Source organism: Homalodisca vitripennis, chromosome 2, assembly GCF_021130785.1.
Source record: "Homalodisca vitripennis isolate AUS2020 chromosome 2, UT_GWSS_2.1, whole genome shotgun sequence".
Taxonomy (NCBI): Eukaryota; Metazoa; Arthropoda; class Insecta; order Hemiptera; family Cicadellidae; genus Homalodisca; species Homalodisca vitripennis.
In genome coordinates, this window is record NC_060208.1 from 100,293,074 (window position 1) to 100,320,092 (window position 27,019).

Consider the following 27,019-nt stretch of genomic DNA (forward strand, 5'->3'; position numbering starts at 1 on the left):
TACTCACACAAACTACTGTTAAATCGAGATAAAACTGCTTTAAAGTAAGAAATGATTATTTTTGTAAAGGCTTTAGTAATAATACTCAAGTAGTAACATTTTAAGCATACATCTTACCCTAAATTACATTTTTCTGACCATGTCAATATATTAAATAAGAAACTTAATTCAGCCAGGTATGCTTTGTATATACTAATTACAATAACATCTTTGAAATTTGGTGTAGCTGTGTATTATATACCCATGTGTACTCAATGTTGATTTATAGAATTACTTTGTCGGGTAATTGGTCAGATGTGCACTTTAAGATTTATCACCCTTACACTGCTATGAATGTATATGTTTGAAATGCTTAAATTAGTACATAAAAGAACTGATCAATTTGAACAATACAAATTTAATCATAGATATCACACAAGGAATTGTAATTTTTTTCAGTGTCAGGCACATAAACTAAACAAATTTGAAATTAGTTATCTTTATCTAGGTTTGAAATTATATAATAATATTTCAGTCATATAAAAACTTCCCTTATCTAAATCTAGAAAAGTCTAAAAGTACTTAGTAAAAAAAAAACAGCCTATTATCTTGTATACAAATTTTAAAATGTTTGTATGCTTAGATTTAATAAATGTTATTTCACATTCTATAACGTTTTTGATATTGATAAAATTTGTATCAACAGTTATTAAGTTATAAGCTTTAGATATGTACTTTTAATCATTGACTATGAACCAGTTTGTTATTACAATTTGTAATTGTACAATAAATAATTGTTTATTGTATATTCCTAAAACTGGAAAGGTGTTTCTGACTACCTTTCTTGTTATTTGTAGGTGCTTGTAGAATATCAGTCTTTATTCTGATTTTGAATTAACTTCCTAGTCCCTATGAATATTATATAATAACCATCATTAATATTTTTTTATATACTGGAAAATGTACAGGCAAGACTATGTCTGATAATTTTTAAATCATTTTTTAATTTTTAGGAAATAAATTTGAAATGAGGTTTTGAAGTTTTTATATGAAAATAAAGAGGTTTAATCATACATAAACAAAGAATTATTGTCATTGAGTATATTTGCCTAATAAAATACATACATTAAAAACAATGAAAAAACAAGTATTTTAAATTTTCTTTAGACAGAAGAACAACTAGACAAAAATATGTCTTATAAAATTATCCAATAACTAAAACAATAACAATAACAAAGCTAAACATAAACTTAACAAAATCTTAAGAACTAAAATAAACGTCATACAGAATACTGTGTACAGTAAATCACTTAGTAAACATGTTGGGTTCTTGGTCATTATTAATAAATATAGTAAATTAGAAACATTCATTTTAATAAAGTTCAATAAAATGTTTTCCAAAGATGTATGGTAAATGTTGTGTATAACTTCACCTGATAGACAGTTAAATTTGTAAACAAGGAAAAATCTTGTTATGAATATTATGTCAAGTAAAATTCTGAATTAATAAAAACTGGCAGGTTACAAATATGCATGTTAAAACTAAAGAGAAGTACAGTACAATAAAATATAAAAACCGTTAAAAATATAAACTTATGAAATTAAACATCCTATAAATAACAATGAGAGAAATATAATAAAATGAAAGTAAATTACACAAATGAGTATTTGAACATAAGGTTTGAAATTACTTGCAATAAAAAATAGATTATGTGTCTGATATGTTTGTAATAATGAGGATTTGAGTTCAATATTTAAAAATTACAATATTACTTGAGCTTCAAAGAGTAAAATCGATTCATTCAATAATGTAATACTTTTAAAAAGTTGGAACTTGTTTATGGTTTTACTCAACTAGGCAGATATTTATATTATGAATGATTTTATAATCAATGCTGAAAGGATTTAATGTTTATTTAATGATTCCATATAATTGTTTGTATGAATGGATACTGATTATACTATTTTGGAAGTATTACAAAAGAAACAGGTTTTCAGAATTATCAAAACATTTGATAATTGTTAAAATTCTAAAAAGCAATTTGTTTTGTGACGATTCTGTAATATTCTTATAATTGATGCATAATTGTATATTTACTATTATATTGTCGTATTTTAAAATTATTCTGAAAACCAATTAATTTTATCAGACCAAATCAAGCCATTTGTAAATATCCAAACCTTAAATTCTAATACATTGAATATATTCAGAAAATATAAGTGAATGAATGAATTATCCTCTCTTCCTAGCTGCTCCTGAATACTTTGGAGGTTGTTAAAATCTGGAAAAAAAAACTTAGTTAGCCAGTGGTGTGATTTTTGCCTGCTTGATCGTTTGGATTACCAAGGAAATAATAATATTTCATTAGAAACTCACTACAATTAAGTTTAGCATGCTCTGTAGCTCACGCATGCTCAGGTTGTGACATAAAAATAGTGAATGATTGCGGCTGAAAGCAATTCAAAGTAGCAGTGTCCAGACTAATATGGGTTTGAATTAATGCGACCCACCTGTAATGGGATTAATAGTGGAATAAACACAAATAAATAGCGCCAACACATGACATGTTTCTTATTTTACATACTACTGTAACATTCACAGGCAAGTACCGCAATTGCAGCGTTGCCTATTCATCTTAGCTCTCCATGTCCTCCTTCCAAAATATTCACAAATGACGTTTGATGTAATGTCATCATAGTGGGTAGAGAAATTTTAATAGTACATTTTTATGGCCAAATGAAATAGTGTTACCATGATTTTGCAATAATGTATGGCTAGATTAACAAGCTTCACACCTGCCTTCTACACAATGTAAAGCATACAAAAATAAGTAAAAGATGTAGAGGGAATAAGTGTTTCTGCCATTAAAACAGGAGCAAATGAGAGATTGGCAAATCTAGAAGTAAGAAAAAACCAACTACTGCACTAGAGACCTACCACTTGCTGGAAGACGTTTATTCTATAACTTTAACCCGGGATCACTCGTGCGTTAGATAAATTCTAACGGTTTTAACATTTTTAAGTACAACTTTGGTAAATATCTATGTACACCATTATAGACTCTTCTTTGCCTTTGTGGGACTTTTCCGATTAAGAGTTGGTATCACTGTGAGGGTAAGCGGTGGTGGGTGCACGCCTGTCAGTGTGAATCTAACACGCGAGCGGGCGCGTAACTGCCGTTGTTAAATTTTTTTCTAACGACGCGAGTGTTTGCACACTTGTTGTATTCGAACTATGGTGATTGTTAGTGTTCACTTATTGTTATATTGATGGTTTAGTTCTGTGGACTTTGAAATTATGGAAGGTGTACGTGATTTTCGAATTCTGGCTTGGCTGGAAGAAGAGAATGACATAAGTGAACAGGACGATGAACTGCCACCAGAGGTGTTATCGGACACAGATTTGGAGCCAGAATATCAACCTAACTAGCCCAAGAGTTGCTGCCTGCAGACCAGCGTGTTCAACAAGTAGGTGCACCCCTAAGAAATCCAAATTTAAATGCTAATGTTTACACTGGTAAAGTTAGATTTACTACGTGGTATGTATACAAACCAGTGTCAATGAGTACTAGGACACCTAGAGAAAACATTGTAACTAGGTTTTCTGGAGTGAAAAATGTACCCAAAGGCTTGAATAATGCTGTAGATTGCTGGGGATTTTATTTCCCTGATAATTTGATTGAAGAAGTAGTGCTCTATACAAACCAACATCTTACAGTTATGAGCCAGTCATATAGCCATGGTGTGAGAGATATTTCCCAAACAGACATCATTGAGATGAAAGCATTTTTTGGCGTTCTCTACATGGCGGGAGTGAAGAAAGGGAATCATATCAATATAGATGAGCTGTGGAAAGATGATGGCACCACCCCAGAATTTTTTTCAGCCGTAATTTCAAAAAGGCGGTTCCAAATAATAGTTCAAGCCTTAAAATTTGATGACAAAACCACCAGGGTTGCTCGAAAAGCAGAGGACAATTTAGCCCCAATCCATAAAGTGTTTGAGACATTTGTTAAAAAATGTACAGATACATACACTATAGGCGAGTATGCAACGGTAGACGAGATGCTGGAGGCTTTTTGGGGTAGTTGCAAATTTAGGGTTTATATACCAAATAAACCTGCTGCAGTGTACGCACTTTGTGATGCCAGAACATTTTACACAGCAAATCTAGAGGTGTATTTGGCAAAGCAACCTCATGGACCGTTTTATGTACCAAATGGCGCTCATAGTGTTGTAATGCGCCTTATAGAGCCCATTGACAGAACAGGGCGGAATGTCACTATGGATAATTCCTTTACCAGTGTACCGTTAGCCAACAACTTGTTTATGAATCATAGATTGACCATAGATGGCACTATAAGAAAAAACAAACCTCAACTTCCAACAGAGCTAACATCCATTAGAGGGCGTCCAATAGGTAGTTCAGTTTTTGCATTTGGGAAACCACCCAACAAATGTCTTTTGGCGTCATATGTGCCAAAAAAGGGTAAAAATGTGCTTATGCCTTCAACAATGCACAAAGACGATACAATTGATGAATCCAGCGGCAAGCCTGAAGTAATTACCTTTTATAATCATACTAAAGGAGGCGTTGATGTTGTGGATCGACTCAAAAGTGAGTACAATGTCTCGAATCAGCAACAGGTGGCCGTTGACACTATTCTTCGCTTTGTTGAATATAGGAGGAATAAACTCTCAAATTATATACAAAGCAAATACACAGGAGAACTTAACAAGACGTTTCTACCTGACCCAGCTCGCCAGGTCTCTAGCGATGCCACACCTTGAAAGGAGAGTCTCCCTCACCAACCTTTCTATTGGACTTAGGCAAAAGATCCAGCGAGTGGGCCAATTTCCACCGCTGCCACCTAGACAGAACCAAGACAACACTAAACGGCGCTGTGCCTTTTGTCCCCTGCGGAAGAACCGGTTCACCCAACACCAGTGTCACGTCTGTACGTCTGCCATCTGCAAGGAGCACACTGCAAGGACAACACTTACTTGCCAGCAATGCAGGGAAAGGGAAGACAACATGGAATAGAGAATATGTATTCTTTAACAATATAAAAGTTTTAAATAGGATTAATTTAAAATTTTATAAGAATATATATTTTTATTAGTAAATAAGCATATGAATATTATATTTAAAATAGTAAAGTGCCTATTTAATTACTTAAAAATAGTTTGTTTCAATATATACAAGATTTAGAACAAATATACTTCGTTTTATTTGGAAAAAAAACCCACAAATATAATTTTGTTACCAAAAATCTAACGCGCGAGTGATGACGTGATTTTAAAGGGCGCGAGTGATCCCGGGTTAATCAATCACTGCAGGAGGAGGTTGTGAACATATCTGAATAGAGTACAATTTAAGTAGGACCATCAGTGATATGTCAGATTAGCCCCACATATCTTGAACCAACCAACATTTATTCTATAAAAGGAAATTCTCTTACTGAAAATGGGTTGTATTATTCACTGAATTTTGAAGTGTCATCCTTAGAACAACTTGATTAATGTCTTGGGTTTGTGCTAGATGAACAACCATTATTTTTATCCTATAAGATCAATGTTAAAACTTAAAATACTTGTATGTCCTTATTTTTTGTCTTAAGATAACTATAGATCATGCCTCATTTTAAAGATTTGATTAATGTGTATACACTTTGAGAGAATGCATAGTAGTTGGCAAAGTACAAGATACATTTGATTTGTTAGTAAAAAACATTTAAAATCTTGAAAAATCTAAAAACAGTTTGGATGTATATGAATTATATCTTTGAAATATACATTTCCCATAATTATATAACCAAAATAAGGGTATAAAGGTGTTTATAAAGATGGCAGTAAGCTCTTATGAATATCTCATCACAAAAAGAAATTGTCATCTTAGTCAGCCATGTCCTATAATAAATTCACTCTTAATGTCAAGATGGGCAAAACCTTGATAAAATTAAACATGTTTAAATTATTATGAGGAATGCTTTAATTTTTTCCTTTCAAAATCCAAAGTTTTGATCAATGTAATAATATTTAAATTCAGAAGCAATAACAACGAATAAGGTGCACACTAACTTGATTAACACCTATGATAAAGTAGAGCAGTACACACTCTCAAGGTCATATTTGATATTTTTGTATCTTCAAAACAATTGCTTATATCACTCTTACTTTGCTAGTAGTTTCTATTTAAATTTTCTCTTTAGATTCTCAAATTTCAGTGGTTTCTGTGGTCAAGTGAAAACCAGACTTCAATGTTTATGTGCTGCTCTAACGATGTTTCAGAATTACACAAGTAAATGCAAAGATGTGGTAGATAGATTATTGCTTTTACTAACAATGGCTGCTAACTGCAAAAGAGCCTTTTTGAATTTTTGCTAGAGTATACTTAACAATTCCACAAACTTTTTGGCTCTATCTCATGTATTTTTGTATTAACAATTTTAAACCATACTTAACCAACCCTCATTACATTGAACATAAAGTTTGATTATACTTAAGGGCAGCATAAATGATGTTAATGTATGTATACAAAGCTCGAGAATAAGTTGGATTTCTGTATTTAATTCAATACTTCTTGTTATCTCTGAATGTCAATTGTTTCAGAATGCCTATTAGTTTGTACAGTTGCATTTATACTTTACTTACTTGTGATTAGTTGTACAGCTAAAATAATATGTGTTTTGTCATGACACTACATGCTCAGTTCTGGCTCTATTGGTATCAATAGTGAGTTCATAAACAAAAGTTCTGTGATTTTTACTTATTTCATAAACTTGTTTTTTGTGATCTTTTAAAACAAATCTTTTACAGATTATTTATTTATACTTTTACATTTTGATAAAACCTTTCTACAACAGATACATAAACAGTACCTTGCCGCATTAAAGGTGATCTTGTCTTCTTTAATTTACATTATAATATTTTGAGTTTAATCAATAACTTCATACATTATAAATTTAAAATACATTGAAGTGGCCAGGAAACTGAACAGTTCCATGACACAGGTCTAGTATCTTGGAAAATATTTTATGTTACCTGAGAGATTTTTGCGGCTGGAAAACAGATTTTTGGCCCAAAATGGGTCGGCTGCTATTGTTTGGAGCTTGGAGAGAAGTCCCTGTGGCATCTACAAAAAAAATTAATTAAATATTGTTATAATTAATTGTTTAGTTTAAAAACTAACATATCTACAAATCTGTAACTGTTTAGTGTTGATTGTAAGAGCAAGTTTCTAAGTACAAGTATATACTGCATGTGTGTGTGTTTTTGTTCACACACACACACACACACACACACACACACACACACACACACACACACACACACACACACACACACACACACACACACCATAGTTTATCTATATTGTTTCATAGGTTAAATACAATTACAATGTGCATATTATCCTGTCACAGAGCCAAATATAACTATTAGCTAACTATACAAATTCTAATTTAAACCACACACACGTTTGCGTGATCCCTGAACTACAAGTAGTAGCCTCTATCTTACACTATTAAGTCCTACCCTATCAGCTAAATAAAACACTTTTCCATTCAAATTACATTTCCATACAAATTATAATTTTTACAGGTTAATGTAGTAAACATAATAATTGAAATTAATTACAAGATTTGTGAATTGCTCAGATTTAATAATTTACTGTATGAAACTGTTTATGCCTATTACTAAGTATTAAAAAATAAGTAGTTAACAATGGCTAAGTAATTTGGCCTGAACATTTCTTTTATAATTACTATTAGGTGAAGCGAATATAAAGAAATATTTTTCTTCTTTCAAGCATGTTAGAAATTGTAATTCTAACAAAATAAAGCGTTCTTAACTAGTGATTATACTTAAAATAGACTCCAAACTAATAACGATTGAGCTTAAAGTTTAGCAAAAGTAAGCAAAGTGTAATCAAACTAGGTTGTAACAGCAGTTGCAATTTTAGTGTTATTGCCTACTGCAATGTGAGAGAGGTCTGATGCTGGAAGCAATAACTTGCAGAAACATTATATTTTATTCAGTCATTCAATGAACTGAAAATGGTGTGGCAGTTAAAGAGATAAACAACTATAATTTTGTCAAATTTGTTAACAATCCAATAATTTTACAACATTGTTTACAAAACCTTTTTTATATTAATACTAGAAACTCAATACCAAAATTGGGAAGTTATGAATAATCTTTTTTCCATGATCTGTCAAAATTTATGAGTATGACTAAATATACAGAATACTGCTAACTTTACCTGAAGTTTTATGGCACAGCTGAGATAAGGCACTGGCCTCCAAGCCCAATACGTCAGCTCTAACGTAGGCCACACGAGCCATCTGACTGTTTTGTTCTGATTTTTGTTCCACTGGAAGAATACGCATTTTTAGAAATTGTTGTACAGGGTAATAATGCTAGACGTATGAATTTCCATTGTTAACCCTTTACTGTCAGCAATCATTCATCAGACTTATTTTGACATATTTGTTTATACAGTATGTAGAGAGAAACGACCTGTATGCTGTACTTTCTACAGTCATAGCTTCATTACTTTTGTTAATAATTACATTTCATAACTCTGTTAGAATAGAAATTACTATCTCGTATAATGGAAATGTATTTTAAACATAACTTTACAGTATACACTAGTCTCAAACAAAATGAGTCATAAACAATTAATGAGAAGTCTCATATTATCTCAGTATACAAAACCATTTTAGGGCTTTATTCACATTTGGGATTAGAGAGCTGTTATCTGAAGGAATGAAACAGTGTATGATTCTAACAAAGTACTATAAAATTAATGGGATGTTCCTATTAGTTTATAGTCCCTCCCAGACATTTCTTGTTAAACTCCAGTCATACTGATGAGTTTATCCACCACCAATCACAGTATGTTGGTTATAGCATTGTAGAGATGGTCAGAGATTATTACAGAAGATGTAAATGAGCACTGCCGTGTCAACTCAAGTGAAAAAGTGTTATGTAGTTTGGGGTCTTTGTAAATTTTGTGAGTTTAATTTTAGCAATCATATATTTTTGCTAGTTTTTAATTCGAAATAGTTTGATTGGCAATTAATTTTTAACATTTAACTTAATTGTCTCCAAATTAAAAGGGAACACTATCTATAGCTACTGGCCACACATCTGAAGCTCTAATTTTAACTCGGGCAAGTTAAAACCTGTATTACAAATAAGAATTCATCATAAATCCATAAATGTTTCACCTCAGAAACAGATTTTAGTGTCTTGATGCTAATGAATTCTTAATGTACGATTATCTGTTAATACTAATTACTTACAACTTACAGGTATATTCAGCATAGATTTCCTGTAAGAAATGCTATATTGAATATAAATCATATACCATTAGTATTAACATATAATCATATTATGAACAATTAATTAGTATTAAGCTCTAGGTTTCTAAGGTGTAACATTTATGGATTGAAATGAATTCCTATTTATAATGCAGTTATAAACCTTGTTCCCCATGTTAAAAGGAAACCTCAGATACACAGCCAACAGCTAATATGCGTGTCATCTTAAGCTAAACACGACTGAATTCTGTAACGTATTCACAATTTCTTTGTAGATTATAACTATTTACTATGCAACTGTTGATGACAGAAATATATAAAATGCTACATTTACCTTCCCAGTATGATGCACAGTGAAATAACTCCCTATTTGAGTAAAATTACAAATTCCAAGAACCTTTTGACTCTGCCTTGTAAAATCTATACGTTTATACACACATAATTTTTTAATAACCACCAACCCTTTAAAAACAATAACAATAAAATTGATTTTAAAGATATAAATTGACTTTTTTAATGAAAATAATTTAATTAATTATATAATTACTATATATAATTAATTAATTAAAGTATATAATTACTAACGTTTTTAGCTACTACAAATTTTTTGTTACAATTGGACTTCCTCTAGGCTACCAGTATTCTTTATGTCAAAATTTACTATTGCCATATTGAAATAAACAATTATGTATTAATGGTTTTGGTGCTATTTGAGATAGAACAGTTTTTCATTACAATGAAAAGTGCTCATTTTGTTGAACCATTTTCATTTTGAGTTCATGGGCAAGAAATCATATACATAGCTTAGAAATATATCTACTTTTATGAGTTAATTAGGAAAAAAAATCCTATTTTCAAGTTAGATTCCATTAAGATTAAACATTCCACAAATACCTGCAAGTAGAATAAAAATAAGCTTTTCATCATTGACAATTTGGAATTAATATTTGATAACAAAGTACAATTGAAAAAGAATTTTCAATAAACAACCCAGAAAATTGAAATATAGCTATTTAATCATAGAAGCACCTACAACAAATCAGAGGATTTAGGCTAAAATGTTTGAATGTAAGTGTAAGAACAGCATTGAATTAAAGCATGCCAGTCAAGAAAGTCACAAATTCACCCTACCCATAGCTAAGAAGAGATTTTGGTGGTCAAAGGCATTACTGAAAATCAGACACAAAAATAAATAAAATAAAATATGCTCCCGGCGGAGCAAGTACTTTTTATGATTCAATGTTTTTTGAAATTAAATAAGGCTATTGCCATTTATACAATTTAATGTATATATATATATATATATATATATATATATATATATATATATATAAATCATGTTGCAATATATTTATTTTTGTGTCTGATTTTCAGTATATATATATATATATATATATATATATATATATATATATATGTATAATATTTTATATAGACATTAAACTTGAAAACCTAATCTCAATAAAAGGGTCAGGTAAGCTGTATATTGTAGAAGACAATGAAAAGAATAGTAGTCAATGTACTGAAACACCAAGATAATAACTCAAGCAAAGGCGTGGTAACTATAAGGTCCCTGACATTAACCTTATAGACCGAACTAACCTTTTGGATCTCGCCCTAGACTTAAATTTGAGATGGGACCCATATATTGATACCCTATGCAAGAAACTTACTCTGCTCTCTATGTAATAAGAAGAATAAAATGCATAGAAATGTAAAAATGGCATACTTTGATCTGTTGAGATATGATGTAGTAGTCTAGGGTGGCAAATCCAATACCAACTTAAATCATATACTCGACATACAGAAGTCAGAAGTAAATCTGCACAAGACAATTGTAGAGAAGAATTTGAAAACCTCAAAGTTACAACAGTAATCTTAATTTACCCGCAGGCAGTCATACTCCATGTTGATAAATTAGGACTCCCAAAAGAAACAAGATTACGAGTACATACTCATGACACTGCTAAAACAATTCCTATTGCAAAACAAGAGGACAGCTATTTACGAAAAAAACTCATCATTCATTGAGGCTAAACTTTACAACCATCTCCCTGCTGACTTCAAGATACTGACAGGTGAAGCGCTAAAGAGTTTGTAGACAAAATAAAAGACAGTGGACTTAACATGATATAATGTATATATTTGCAATATATTTAATTGTATAATTTCAATACAATTGACACAATTCTCAGTACTTGATGTTCAGAAATAAAAGAGTATGCATGATGGAGTTCCTTATCATCAAGCTAAAACTATCAAAGTACATCTGGAAAAGAAATAAGTGTTATTCCCTGGCCCAATAACCATCCAGATATGAATCTTACTGAAAACCTATGGGTTATACTAAAACAGAGAATGAAGCAATTAAGAAGATAATTTAATCATATACACTTGAACCAAGAGAGAAGTAGTAAGAGATCCTTATCAAGTGTGGCATAATGACAAAGAAATATAATTGTGTTGTGAAAACCTTGTTAAAAGTATAGTTAACACTTAAATTGTTAAAGAAAAACAGATTATGGTTTACTAAATATTATTATACAAATTTAATGGAAAATGTTATTCATATAAAAATAAAATAAAATAAAAAAAACTCTTAAACTTAGTTTTTAATAAATTTTTGTATTTACTTATTAGAAAACATTATTAGATTGAACAAGACATCTTTTTGTACCTTGGTCTTATCACTTAACTACCACCTATCTTTCTCCTGTCAAAAAAAAACCAAGCTAACAACTCACCTGGAGTATTATCCAGTGTAAAGGTTCCAGCGGCTGGATCTGGCCGGACGTAGGCAACTACTGGCTGCTTGCGGTAATTCTCCTTCACTTCTTCTCTACCTATACAGTACAGACCATTATTTATTTACATTATACCTTCTCTTGTGAAGTATTTGTCTGTTTAAATCTTTAGCTCAATTTTCACTTATTATTTTTAATTCAAATGAATCCACATCTATATTTCCTTATTTTTTCGTAATCTGATAGCAATTAACTGATAAGTAGAATTTTATTTTTTAAATACCAATAACTAAGCTAGTTTTACCTACTAATTGCATTTTTGTCCAATTAAAATTTACTTGTCAAAATTAATATATTTGGTTACCTTTTTATGGTGTGAAACTTACTATCATAATTTCTTTCCTCCTACCTAAGGAGAAAAAAAGTATAGAATACAACTATTAATGATTAATCTTGAAGAATTAAGAGATGCCATTCTTTAAATTCCAGTTATAGAGTGATCACACTATTTATACTAAAATTTCATATCTTGTTTAATTTTTTGTTCCAAACAAGTTTCTTTAATGTCCAATTTCAAGAACTAGAGGTAATGGAACTGTACTTATGGGTGGTCTGGGTTATGGAAAACTTGACAGATTTACTAGAAAGAATGGGGGTCGGGTGAAGAATCTGAAAATATGAGGTGAAAATAGTGTTTTTTGAGGTGCTGTGGAACTTGTCTTATTTATTTGAAATAGAGGTATCAAAACTCCTCTTTGAGCATGTTTTATTGAGCATTGAGTGTCAGAGTCCTTTTGCTGATTTAGAAGATGTAAAAGATCAACTTATAGGAGATCATAATCTTCAAATCAACACCATTTATAAAATATATTTGTTTAAATCTTTATTTTATTCTTCCGAAAAGGAGATTCATTGAGAGAGAATAAATATTTCATACTATTCATGACCTCTCTATATAATCTGAAATATTAATAATGAGTGCATTTCTCATTGTGGGGAAAACAATAGCTTGAAGTATATAAAATCAAGATATGCTTATTACATAATTATCTTGATTATCACTATAAAAATATTGATGCTGTTCGATACAAGATATTCCGAATCCTTGATACAAACTTTTGGTTATACTTTTGTCCTCTAAATAAAATTGTTCTCCACATATATTTTTCTGAAAAAGATTCTTTTCCAAGCTAGGATCCCAAATTTTGAACAAAGAAATTATATTTACTTGAGTAGGAGTTGCACGATTTGAAATAATAATAAATTACAAAAAATAATAACATAATTAGAAACAATTTAATACAATCTTTTACCTTCTCCAGCATTGTCAGCATGATCCAAAGACATAAATAATACATCAGGGCAGCTTTTCACCCCTGAAAATATAAAATATACTTGTTATCTTAAGTTTTACCAGCATAACATTTTTAACATTGTTGATAAAAATTATTATAAACCTGCTATTTATAGATTGGATTATCGTAAGAGTAGTAGGCGAAGTGAATAAAAAAAGAAGTAATTGGTATGAGGAACTACTACGAAGAAACTACATTTTATTGAAATAGTAAATAAACAACAACTACTGTTAAGTAGTTACTATTACAGGTCTTCCAGAACAGATGGTAGCTGTTACTTTCTTACCATCTACTACACCGTAGCAATTACTCTACTTTTGCGACTTTCTTCCTAAGCCGCACGATAAGATAAGTGTATACAGCTCACTTGCTGGTTCTCTGCCTAATGAGATGCACATCTTGTGTTTTGCAAAACTGTGCAGTACACATTAGTTTGGTAATTCTTGTCCAGAGAAATATGCATAAAATTTTAACTTGACGCAAAACTCTTTTCTCAGCATGTAGATTGCAGAGGTTTGAAGAGAGAAATAAGCCAAGGAAATACCTTACCTTATCTGTTATGAGACAAGCAGCCATATCATATCCAATAACCTCTCTAACCAACCAGTCCCAACTCTAGAGCCGTGAACATTACCTGGCCATTCTGCAGTGATGCTGGTAAATTGTTCGTTCACATTAAAACTTTTTTGAATTTTCATACTCAGATATCCTTTCCAGCACACATACTTATCATCAAACAATCTAGTCTTATGTATCTAAATCTGTGTAGCCTACAGTCAAGTGCACCAATAACCGAGGCAGCCTAAATAGAGTCTGTGATAAGAGTGAGACATTCATTTCTCTATTCGGATTAGAAAATTTAATCCAAAGATTGGTTCTGTCATTATTAATCATTCATTCAGTTTATTCTTACAAGCCATTTAGCAATTGACTCCAACATGAAGTTTTGAATCAGCCACAACATATAAGAGATTTTAATTTTACCTCTTGGTGCCAATGCCATTCTTCGAGTCTTGTCAATTTCAAGCGGTAACTAACAAAACTAAAAAATCAACACTTTCTTCCTAAAACTGTGAAAGTGGTTTAGGTTTATGGCATTAGTGACATGCTGATGTTCACAATACAACTTATGCTCAAGCGTGCATGAACATCGCCATGGTGCCAACTGAACTGAAAAAAAGTTTTATCTATACCCGACTCCACAAATATAAAACAGTTACAACAGCAAGATTGTAGATGTTAAATTTTATTCACATGAATATGGAGCAAATACTACAGGGATCTGGGGAAATGTAAACCATTTTGTCTAGGTTATAGGGATAGCTGTAAATCATATTTTATTAACAATAATATAATGACTCTTCCATGCATTTTTATTTTTCAAAATTTAATTCATGTACGAGAAAACGTAGAAGATTTTACAAGTTTTAACAATATACATAATTATCACACACGACATGCTAATGACTTAGTTTTGCCTACAATGAGATTAACCAAATACAGCAAGAGTCATAAATATTTGCAAATCAAGCTCTTTAACAAGCTTCCCGAAATGTTGAGGGTGTTAGATTTACAAACTTTTAAATCAAAAATTTCCAAATGGCTCATCACTCAGGCCTTCTACTCTGTAAACGAGTTTCTGAATTCAGAGGTAGCTATTAATGCTTAGCGTTTATCCCATCATATGAAATGTCCATACTTTTGTAGGCCAGTATATTTTACTGTGTTGTTTTTTGTTTTTTAACTGTACATTATTGTAATATGTATTGTTTTTATGACTGACTTTGTCAATTCTGTAAAGAAAAATGGCAATAAAAATGATTCTGATTCTGAACCAAGCACTATCCTGTGGTAATGCTTTCATTTTTATTTATTTAAAACAAAGTAATCGCTTCAAAGTTAGCTTAACAAAGCAAGTAATATTTTTCATTCATTTCACCTAACAGGATAATAGACGTAGTAGATACGAGGGAAAAAAAATGTGCTGCCCATTGGGTAGTTAGGAATATCTTTGGGCCAGAAGGTAAGCATAAAAGAAATGTTTATTAAGCACTGGAGGGGGCTATCGTTTAAGGCCCCAGGACCAGTTACTCATCAATTTCAACATTAGAATACAAGGGTATATACCAGAGTATGAAGAGGAGATAGCTCTGTTAATCACAAAAAGGTCACTCTCCTTGCCCGAATCCTCAGGAGTCTTGCCTCCTTTCATTAAAGTAATAGAAATGTTTTAAGTGGATATCTGGGATGGAGATTTTCTGTAACTTGCCATTATATGGAAAGTAACATTTATGTATTGATGGAAAATCCAAGAGAATTGTACTCATATTTTAGTTGGACGATTGACAAAAAAAATTGGAAGTAGGCCCCTTATAAGAAACAAAAATGGAATGAGATAATATATTTCTATTCAAAGATTATAAGGAATAAGGCATGATTATTTAACTCCAACAAACAGCTCGAAGCTCCCAAGCCTTCAAGACTAATTTAAGATTTGAAGTCATCCAATGCTAAAGAATTTTGCAGAATACAATCAGTTAGAGCTAGTTGTTGATGTCAAGGCATTGAATGAAAATGAGGAAATGGACTTAATGGCAAGAAAGGAGTCAATTTCCTCTTGACAGGTTTGGAATATTGTTGTCCTCTTAGTTTTTTAAAGGGAGCTATGAAGAAGTTGGAGAGAAGTGGTGACCTCACTGAGGCAGAGAACCTAAAATTGTTCATAAACTCTTTGAGAAAATCTGTGAAATGACTTCCATCCTGCCCAAAAGATAACTGTAGACTTCTAGTAGAAAATATTAATAGACTAGGTATTTATTCAAAAAAGATTTTAGAAAACAAGGACTGACTCAGAAATCTGTACATTTAGCAATGAGAGGAACACTGCAAAATATTTATCAGAGAAGATTGCAAAAGATTTCCTGAGTCCTTAGTTGTGAGGGAGAAAGATCTCAATAAATTATTTAATTTGCTGTTGTCTGCAACTGAACTGATAGTTATTTGGAAAACTAAAGACCTCAGGTTGCAGGCTATGGACTACAGAAGTTTCACTGGAACACAGTTCAGTGTGATCCAACAGACAGATCTAGATGTAGTAGTTACAATAGAACCTAGTGCAATAGTAGTTAATGCTATTAAATGGTCCTAGTTACTAATCACAGTGACACATCTAGGTTTGGACTGTCTTCCTGTGCACTGCACAAGTGCTCCCTCCCAAAGTCAGTACTACCAAATAGAAATCACCTGTGAAAAAGAATAAAAACCAAGAATTTCAGACCAAGACTTCAGTCTTAATGATTATTAAGTTTTAAGATAAAGATTTACATGAAACAGTTTCAAAAAACATTCATTTTTTGTAAATGATGCTGGAAGGGCTTTTAAAATAAAAACACATAACATGTATAATTTTCACCTCGAATTACCAAAACTCTCTTATTTATTCCTTTCCCTATGTAGTGTAACCTTAAAGCAAAGATTATTATTTCTTACCTTGAATCACAGAAATCACATTTTTTAAATTCCTTATAAAATGCTAAAATAAATCCCAGTGAATCAATAATATTCTCGAAGTTTAATATTTCAGTCTACAACCAAATAGGGGGGTTGATGTTGATGCTTGAGCACACAAATGTCAGTCCTGTTAACTAAAACTTAAGCCAACAAGCTTTGATTTTAAATTAGCTAAAGAGCTAATGTAAAAGTACAGTACAGTAAATCGGTGAGGTTTATAAGTGCACTAAAACAAAAAAATGTTTAAATTTCAAATAAATTTACAAAATGTGTTAAAATTTAAAAAGAATATAATCCAGAAATAGCTTTAGCTCATAAACAAATAATAATCACAAACATAAATTATCAATGATTAAAAAAAGTGAGTGAAGAACCAATGCAAAACAACTTGCAGGAGTTACCTTCAAAATAGCTAATACAACTGAAGCTTTACCTTTACCTTCCAATGGCCCCAATATGTTATCACTGACATCTAAATTGCAAAATTGCGAAGTCGAAGGCTGAGGGAATTGAACTGTCGTGTTTTTGGCACTGTTGTCATCAGGCCAAGCAATCTCATCCAACACATCTTTCCTGCCCCATGGAGAGTAGTTTTGCTCTGTTCAGAGAAGTAAACAGGTTATAAGTAAATAATGAGCTAAAATTGTGAGGTCAAAGGCCTAACAATCTCATCCAAAAGAAATCCCATTTAACTTTTAAAAGGTTGAGAAATTTTTTTCAACTTTAATTTTGGGGATGTATTTGGTGGTTTTAAATTTTACCCCCCTCCCCTCTCAAAATGGTTAGTGGGGAAAACCATTGTGGGACGATTCATTGAATGATATTTCAAATTGAAGTCTAATAACTAACAAAACTAATAAGCCATGAAAAGCAATTTATGATCCCTGAATTAAGTAACAATAATATGATATTTATGTAAAACAATTTATCAAAGGTGAAATCCTAATTGAAATAGAATACTGTACTTTATGCCATCAACTCACAGACCTCTAATGTTTTCCATGAAACTCTGTTATTGTCAGGCAATCTGCTTACTAGGCTGTTGCCAGATTTTTCACCAGATACAAATAAGTATTCAAACATCCAGGCCAGTTTTAGACCATAGATAGTTAGAATATAGAAATATATTTATTTTTTTTCTAACAGAAACGAGTAACGAAATAAATTTAGAAATACCATTACAATGAATAAAACAACATTAAAACTTAAAAAATAATAAGTTTTATTACCGTTTTGGTACAACTTTTTGGGTTTGACTTAGTCCATAATATTGATTCACTCAATATTTCCTCCAGATTAATTGTACTCTTTATATTCAATATTATTCCATATTTATTTTAATTTTAATAATATTTGAGTAACTAGTCCTAATTACTCATCAATGAGACGCCTGGCTTTAGATTGCTGCTTCCTAATGTGATATTATTTAAGGTAAAATTAAAAAGAACGATGAATACCTGTGTTCTGAGGTCTTTGAAGAGAGGATGTTCCTTCCTGCATGTCTCCACCTGTCAGATGATGCATTAAATCTTTGCCAAGAGACAAGGTCACCATATTTAGATCCAGGTTATTTGTATCTTCTGCTAAGGTGCATGTTTCTGGAATTAATAACCAAATAACAACTATAAATCATTTGATACTGGTTAAAGTAAAAATATTACTGGCAAATAAAGAAAATGAAGCCATGGTGTGTGTGCATATGTGTGGTGTGGGTCTATACAGGGTGATTCATGAAGTTCTCCCCCCACTTCTACAGCACATTGTACTAGTAAAAATAATGAAAAAATGTTATATAAACATAGGTCCGAAAACGCTTTGTTAGCGAGTTACAGCTAGCGAAAGATTTCGCCTGAATTCCTGGGTAAAGAGTAAAATAAAGCCATACTGAACTTTTGGAAAGGTTAATTAAGTAAGAAATATCGTGGATTCTTATGTATTTTTACCTGATAAAGCTAATAAAATAGGTTTCAGAACTGTACCTGTAGTAGTTTTTGAGGGATTCAGGGTTAAATGCAAAAAATTGGGGCACGAAACAATGTTTTTTTTAAGTTTGATGTACAATAACTTTGTTAAATTGGTAATAAATACATAAAATCAACAAACATTAATTGTAGAGAATTTAATTCTGAGAAAATTGATATAATCAAAGTCTAAAATAAAACAGAAATAAGTACCAAAAAATCGATTTTATTCAGTATAATACAATACCTGGAAGGAGACTATTAAATTTTCGTCCTATTTATGATGGTTTTTTTTCATAGAGGGCTGTTCTATGTTGCGGAAGGTTGTCTTCTTTGCAGCGGTCCTTACTGTTTTCTTTTGTAATATAAGCACTCTCTTAAGGTTTCCTGAGGTTCCCCAGATTATGAGGCTGTATCTAATGTGAGACTCTACTAATGCATAGTTGGCTACTTTTACCACTTTCAGAGTGCCAACCCATTTGATACGTTTAACAACGTAGATACCCGTACTGATCTATCTATAAATGTTGTTTATGTCATCTGTCCAGGTGAGGCCGCTATCTAGAGTTACACCTAAAACTTGTATGATTAAGCACTGATATATTGGGAATGCTTGCGGGTAGGACTTTTTTCTTACTAAAGTGCACTTTTGGAGTTTTGTCAGGATTTATCGCAAAGTCACTTAATTTGCTGTAGGCAATGGCATTTTGTAGAAATGTTTTCATATGGCAATTATGGACTCAACCAAGCTCATAATGGCAGATAAAGTTGATTTTCACTTTCGGAAGCCATGTTGACAGTTGGTAATTAGGCCATGTTGTGTAAGATGTGTTATTAGCCTCTTCAATACAGTTTTTTCTATAATCTTTGAAAATGTAGAAATATTATATGGGTCTATAATTTTTGGGATCAGTTGTTGGCCCCTTTTTGTGGTTGGGGATATACCTTAGAGATTTTAAGTTTTGTAAAAAATTGGCTTAGGGAAAAGAGGTTAAGTAAATTCTTCTGCACAATGCTTTACAGTTCATTCTTAAGTATTCATGTGTGCTATTGGACGATTTATTTTTTAGGCTGTGTATTACTTGTTTTACTTCTTTCCATGTTGTGGGAGTCTGATGAAATGGTAGTATTAAAGGGGTGTTTTGTTGTATGGTCAGTTCTGCTATTTGAGTAAAATAAGTGTTTAGTTGTTCAGCTACCTGAATAGGGTTATCTACCACTGCATTGTTAATGTTTAGCTTAGGGCAGGTTTTAATAGGTTGTTTGGCATGGCTCTCTGTATTTATTAGGTCCCATCCAGCTTTGGTCTTGTTGTCAGATGTAATTATTTTCCGGGTAATTTCATTTTGTTGTAGTGCTTTTAGTTTATTGTCATATACATCTTTTTCATATTTACCACAGTTTCTTCTTGTCTTGCGCCTTTCCAGTTATTTCATAGGTGGTTAGAGCTCTTAAGTAGACAGCTTTCATCTCGGCTAATTCTAGGTCATAATAGTGAATTGGTTTACTCTTACTTTTATTCTTCCTTTGAGGGCAAGTGATGTCAAGGACAGTTCACAATAGTCCTTCAAATATACTGAAGCTGACTCTGCATCTTCAGCATTGTAGATAGTACACCAGCTTTTAATGGAAAGCAGTGACGAGCTGGTTGAATTCCTTCCCATTTGTCGCCGTAGAGTTAGTGTATTGTATAATTTTTACCATAGTCCACTCTGCACATTTGAGCTGTATGATCTGATAGTCCAGTTTGTAAAATTGTTGCATTATGGTCATATTCTGGAATATTAGTGCGTATACAGTTTATTGAAGTGCTTGTGTCAAATTTAATGCGAGTTGGTGATAAAGGAAGCCTTCTTATGGTTTCCGTTACTAGCTCTTTGTCAAGCATTATGTGGTCGGAGTGGTTGGGTTTTAGTCTGTCAATATTTATGTCTCCTGTCATAATAAACAACTTATTATGTGCTTGACTATGTTCCAGGATGTTTGATAGAATGACCAAGCTAGTTTGAATGTCAATGCCCAAGTGGGAAGTAAACACCTAGGAGGTAAAGATGCTTCCCTCTGATTGTTATGTGAACCATTGCAGTCTCAAGTAGTTTTTCTTCACAGTAGTTAGTTGTGTCAATAGCTTCTATACTGTTTATTAAGCTGTCCTTACAATAAATAACAACTCTCCCCAGTTTATTTTCTTTTCTGCAGTATTCAGGTATGAGAGTGTATCCTTGAAGTTTTGTGTTTTCAATATCACTTTGCTTAACACATTCGAGTCTACGCTCGAGCCAGACACGAGCGCCATTGTTTAAACCCCCGGCCAGTGCACAGCTTTGCCGATTGATATACGGAGTTGCTCGAGTGATATTCGGGTGCCGTCTGCTGCATTAGAAAGCCAGCGTTAATGGTTACTTCAGAACAATTCCGCTAGGCGCTACTACGTCATACCCGCTTGAGGCTTTTGTTTATCCACTGACGTGGCCTGGCGCGTCGTCAGTCTGTCTACGACAACAATAATTTTTTTAGCATTTGAAATTATTTTGGCAATTAAAATAATTATTTGTAAATATGTATATAGTAAATGCCTTTAAAAAAAAATTGAAATTAATTGTTTTATTTATTCAAAAGTTAGTTTTCAAGTAACACAAGACATGCAGGAGTTTTAATTTTTCTTCAAAAAATGTAAGTTTTGAAATTAAAAAAAAATTAATTACATTTTATAGGAATACAGTTTTACATATCATTTTAAAGAGGAAAGATAGAACTTTCAGGAAAATATAATATCTTATACATAATATTTAACAGTTTTCTAAAAACAAAATGTGAAAACCAATTAATTTATGCAGACCGGGTTATAAAAACAGCAAATAGCGAGCCAGACTCCAATGTGTTAAGACTGTGTTCTGTAAAGACTAAGAGGCAGGGACATATTTGACATAGTAGATGGTTCAGCAGGTTTATTTTTTTAATTAAACCTTTTATGCTTTGATGACATATTGTTAGGTTGTCACTTTTCTCTGCTGAGTGTTGCCTAAAACACAGATTGTTTCTGTTGACTCATAGCATTGTGAAATGTTGGTACTTCTGTCTTTCCTTTTGATGTCACTAAAGGTGTGATTGGAGATTTTTTTATGATTTGTTTTGTCGTCTTCCACTATAATAATTATAATGCTTTGTCATGTGGTCAATAAAGAAGCTTTTGTTTTTATCAAAAAACGCTTCATTGCTTACACTTTTATCCTTCATATAGCGTTTAGAGGAAGGGATTTGTTTATTTTTGTCCTTCCTGGTTGATTTTGTGTTGGGCCTGGTTCAGAGTTAGAGTGGCAGACCTTTGTATCTATTACCACTTTACATTTTGCTACTTCCAATATGACACTGAAGAAGTTTGTTGTCTTCTTTTTCAACCTAGCATGCTATTGTCAAAAATAGGGAAGGGGGTTTTTTGTTCAGTTTTTTAGTTTGGCTGATTCTCCCAGTTAATATCTTGTCGCTGTTTTAGAATATGGACAGTTATCTCCGCCAAGGTAGAGGGTATGGTTTTGTTGGGGAGTATATTCAGTGGTAAAGTTATCCTTTTTGGTGAAGTAGTTAATGTGTTCTTCACTTTTCCTTTTACACTGAATACATTTGTGTCTTGATAGTGCTGTATATTAGTTAGGAGAAATGTGAGATAGGCTTTTGTTTTGTCTTCTTGTTTATTAATTTTTTGCAAAATTTCATCATAGTTTAATTTGAGTTTGGTGAGGAGTCTGTTTTTATCTTGTACTTCATATTCTAAACGTTTTTCATTTACTTGAAGATTGGTGATTTTTTTCTTCGAGATTAATTTTATTTGTCCTAATGTTTAATAGTTCAGTTAGTTTTGTAACTTTAGAATTTAGACAAGATTTTATTTAGAGATCAGCCTGTATTACTAATTATTCTTCTTTAAACATTTGTTTATGGGTTAATTTATCTTGTTTGGAATATAATTTCGTCTTCCAATTCTGAACATTTTTTAGTAAGGTCTTGAATTTAGTTTTCATTAGATGTGAGCTTTTCTTCCATTTCAAGTTCACATGTTGATTTGGCTAATTTCAAGTTGTGTACATGATTTTTTTTAAGCGTGTTTCTTCTATAAGTGTAGACATATAGTTGTTTAATACTAGTTTCATTGCATTTGTCATTGATAGTATTTTTGAGTTCATTGTTTTCTAGAAGTAGAGCATTTCCCATGTCCACTTCAAGTGATAAGGAAATCTCTAAGTCAGTCTCTTCAAGAGAGTGGTAATTGTTTATTTTTTATATTACCTGTCCTATGTTATTTAGAGCGATTACTGAGGAGTTTTCATTTGTTAAGATGTTCAGGTTATGAGGGCTAATGTTGTTGATGGATAAGCATTGGTTGGGGTGCAACTATTTTTCTGCTTCATCCAGTACTGGGTACCTATCACACCAAGCCAGACATTCACCTTTAGTGGATACTGCGTATGTGCCTCCCGCATCCAGTGAGGATTTTCGCTACTCCAGTAATGGCAATTGTGCCTGTTTACTCTTCCATTCAGCATAAATGAACACTCGTCTGAAAACACAATATTGTTTACATCAATTTCGTTGCGATCTATTTTGGCCATCATAGTTTCACAAAATTCTATATGTCGATTGAAATCATCTTCGTTGAGTTCGTGCACCAAATGAACTTTATAAGGCTTAAAATTAGACCCTTTCAGACTTTTTTTAACAGACGTAACAGAGATGTCATGAGTTTGTGCTGCTGAGCGTAAGGACTCTTACGGGTTCTCAATAAATGACTGCAATACATCTAAATAGTTGTCTTTGGTTGTCGCAGTAGCAAGCCTTCCTGACCTATGACGATCGGAAACATTTCCTGTTTCCATAAAGCGTTGAACAGTTCTCCCTACAGTTGTTCTAGAAATTGGCTGCTTCTCGTGAAAGTAGTCATTAAATAAATGGCATGCTTCCTCGTGTGATCATCTGTTGTTTCCCCAACCAACCATCATAAGAAGTGTTATACGTTCACGTTTGTCAAGTGACATAGTGTAGTTGAAGAACTACAAGCAATACGACAAACTCTTTTGTACTTAAGTGCACTAATAGAAAGGTTGGACAGCACTACTAAAACAAGAAAACTAGAATAGCCTACTATGAATAGACTGGCTAATAGAAAATTCCAAACTGCGACCCAAAGATAAGAGCTTTCTAATTGTTACTGTTATCAGGTTTTCCCCGTTATCAATATATTAGGACCAAATTTGTAACCCTTGAGGATAACTAACATCACAACTCACTTCTGAACAACTGACAAGCATAATGTAGTATTTAGCTGCAGTATTCGTTTGATTGCAGTTTTGCTTTACTGGGGTTATGGCTACTAATAAAATGTAACCAAGTAAAACCTTTGAACAGCCGCCATTTTGTACTGGATCAATCTTTTTGAGTGCGGTTTGCAGCATTAAACTCTGCTAGATAAGCCCTTTAAAATGATGTACAAATTGACCTATGCTCCTATTTAAGATTTCCTTCTGACTCCTTGCGGGACATCCCCATGATATTACAGAAAACTGATAGTTCCTTCCAAAAGTAGATTTTTAGGTGTAGTTTTGATGTACCAAATCTTGTTGATTTATTTTACTATACCTGTGCAGGACTTTATGTACACCCTAAAATTATCTCTTTTAGGTAGCCCAAATACCTTTTGGTTCTCTGTTATCAAGAACATACATGTTTTTTTACTAAGGATTGTACTGTCAGAAGTTCCAAAAAGAGTCATATGTTATTTTGTAGATATGTACTTGTCACCCTATTCTACTTTATCATTCCTGGCCAGTGGGAGTATCCTCTGACCTTGGTAAAGACTTTGTCACCTGTTTAAAAATTTAGTCATTTTGGTTGTGGTCATACCAATGCTTTTTTCAGTTTTATATGGAGTTTGGCTTTTTTCTATGTTAATATGTTATAAATAACAATTTAAAACTGAATAAATAATAATAATAACAACAAATAATTTAAAACTAAATGAATAATTTAAACTTAAGTAATAAACAACAAAACAATTTAAAATCGAATAAATAAATAAAAATGTTTTTTTTCACATGTATCTTTGATAAAAATTATAATTATAAAAAGTTCACTACAGCGGCCATCATGAAAATATTGTCTGATTGTGTCTGGTGTATATGTAAAATTAACTTTTTCTGGATTTGACAGCAAAGTGTTGCTGTTAAATAGTTTTGATTATTAAGGCATAATATAAAGATAAATAGTGTACTCTAGAGTTGGGTGAGAGGAAAAATAAAATACATATTTGTTGTAAATAAATATTTAGATGTTATTGGTTATTCATACGTAATGGACTGTGACATCTTTATGCTGATATTATAGTCTTCAAATGCAGATTTTCCACAAAATTTACTCTTAAATCACATGGTCACACTTCCACAGATCACTGAACGTTAACAAAATAGTGAACTGTACATTGTAAGTTGGACAATTCAAACACTTTAATGTAACATTTTGTACAGATGAATTGTTTTCATGTCCCATTGACACTCCTATACAATTTTAATAAACTGCATAATTCAAAATTGTAAATAATACTATTTTTGTTTTTTTTTTTGGGCTTTAAATTATTAATAATTCCAAAATAATTATTTTTATCATAAAATATAATTCTTTAAGAATTTTTTTATTTGATTGTCAGCAGGATAGTGAAAGTGTTTGTAAGAGTACAATGCAAGATCATGGTAACACACAAAAATGAAGCCATGGTAGCAGCATGTAGTTTATCCAGCCTACTTGTTCTATTGGTATCGTCAGTCTCAGTTAGCTTGAACTATCAGAACTCTACTGTATATTCAACAACCCATCACAAAAGACGGCCAGTATCCCTGCCATGGGACCAGCCCCGTTCAACATAGATTGCCCCTCTTGCCAGATTGGAGGGAACCTTTCAGCACTAAGCAGGGTTTTTGTTTACAAGGGTCAATCCTTTCAGTAACCAATGGTCATTTGATTACTTGTTAAGACAGATGAGAAGGCTATATTAAATTTTAAGCGTACAACTCACCAGTGACAGGAAGGATTGCACTGCTCTCAAGTGATTGCTTGGAGAACTTTTGCTTGTACAGCTCAACCATACGCCTGACTGCTTCTCTTGACTGTAAAAGTTTATTAATACGTTTTCAAAAACTGTTTTTTAGAAAAAATTTAAGAATATATTGGTAAAGTGGAGGCACATGTATGTTTATATATATATATATAATATATATATATATATATATATATATTTTATTAATTTTTGTTTACATGTTATAGTTCTGTATTCATTTTTATTTAAAACTTCCTGAAGACGGGGTATTAAATCCCCCGAAATATAGAAGTGAAAAATAGTTCTTTTGTTTTCTTCTATTCAACACAGTGATTAGTAATTAGTGTATATATATATATATATATATATATATATATATATATATATATATAAACATACATGTACATTTGTTGTAGTATTTAAATACATATAATCTTGTGGTTTAAATATAACTTGTTAGGGAGCTGCACCAAGAGCATAACTTGAGGGTTTAATAGTTTGTACCAAGGCCATTAGGTGGCAAACATGCACAACCTGTTCATTCAAACAAAGACAAAGCTGTGACTTCGAGTTCATTTGTGGACATACAAATTAGTACTCAGAACATGGAAATGGGTATATGTGTCTTCAGCAGTTCAGGAATATATACAAGCACAGAAGTACTCTATTGATATTATATATTCTGAAAACCATAAACTTTTCATGAGGTGATAGTTTGCCTTCAGGACAGGCATGAGTATACCAAGTAACCTAATATGGCGAGTCTCTGAAGAAAAAAAATGTTTAAGTAAAAATGATTTGATACTACCATTTAAAGCACATTATAACATAGTATTGTATTGACAAATTTAAAATCTGTGGAGTTAGTCAACATGGGCGTATATGAGGGGAGAAGTCAGGGGATTCAAGCCTCCATGAAAGATAATTGCACCTAGCAGTTTGTTTTATGAGTTCTTCAAGCTCAAAAATGTTCAGTGAACCTCTATTTTTGGAGGGTATTTTATACTTCCTAAACCATCCAGTGAGTCACCCCCCTGCAATAATTTTCTATATAAACTACTGA

General features: G+C 32.0%; 1 protein-coding gene across 2 annotated transcripts in view; it reads right to left on the reverse strand.

Annotated features, from left to right (window-relative positions):
- Nucleotides 1-443: 443 nt before the first annotated feature.
- LOC124354442 overlaps nucleotides 444-27,019 on the reverse strand; it is a 32,253-nt gene continuing 5,677 nt past the window's right edge. The window contains exons 3-10 of one of the 2 annotated variants that reach the window (XM_046804890.1): nucleotides 25,936-26,026; nucleotides 18,372-18,512; nucleotides 17,354-17,512; nucleotides 13,363-13,425; nucleotides 12,050-12,148; nucleotides 8,243-8,353; nucleotides 7,024-7,114; nucleotides 444-2,261 (exon numbers count right to left, since the gene is read on the reverse strand). In XM_046804890.1, coding sequence (XP_046660846.1) covers nucleotides 2,255-2,261; nucleotides 7,024-7,114; nucleotides 8,243-8,353; nucleotides 12,050-12,148; nucleotides 13,363-13,425; nucleotides 17,354-17,512; nucleotides 18,372-18,512; nucleotides 25,936-26,026 — 762 coding nt within the window. In that variant the 3' untranslated portion in view covers nucleotides 444-2,254. Of the gene's footprint in view, nucleotides 2,262-7,023; nucleotides 7,115-8,242; nucleotides 8,354-12,049; nucleotides 12,149-13,362; nucleotides 13,426-17,347; nucleotides 17,513-18,371; nucleotides 18,513-25,935; nucleotides 26,027-27,019 lie in introns of both variants that reach the window. The other variant, XM_046804889.1, reaches the window with a different exon arrangement.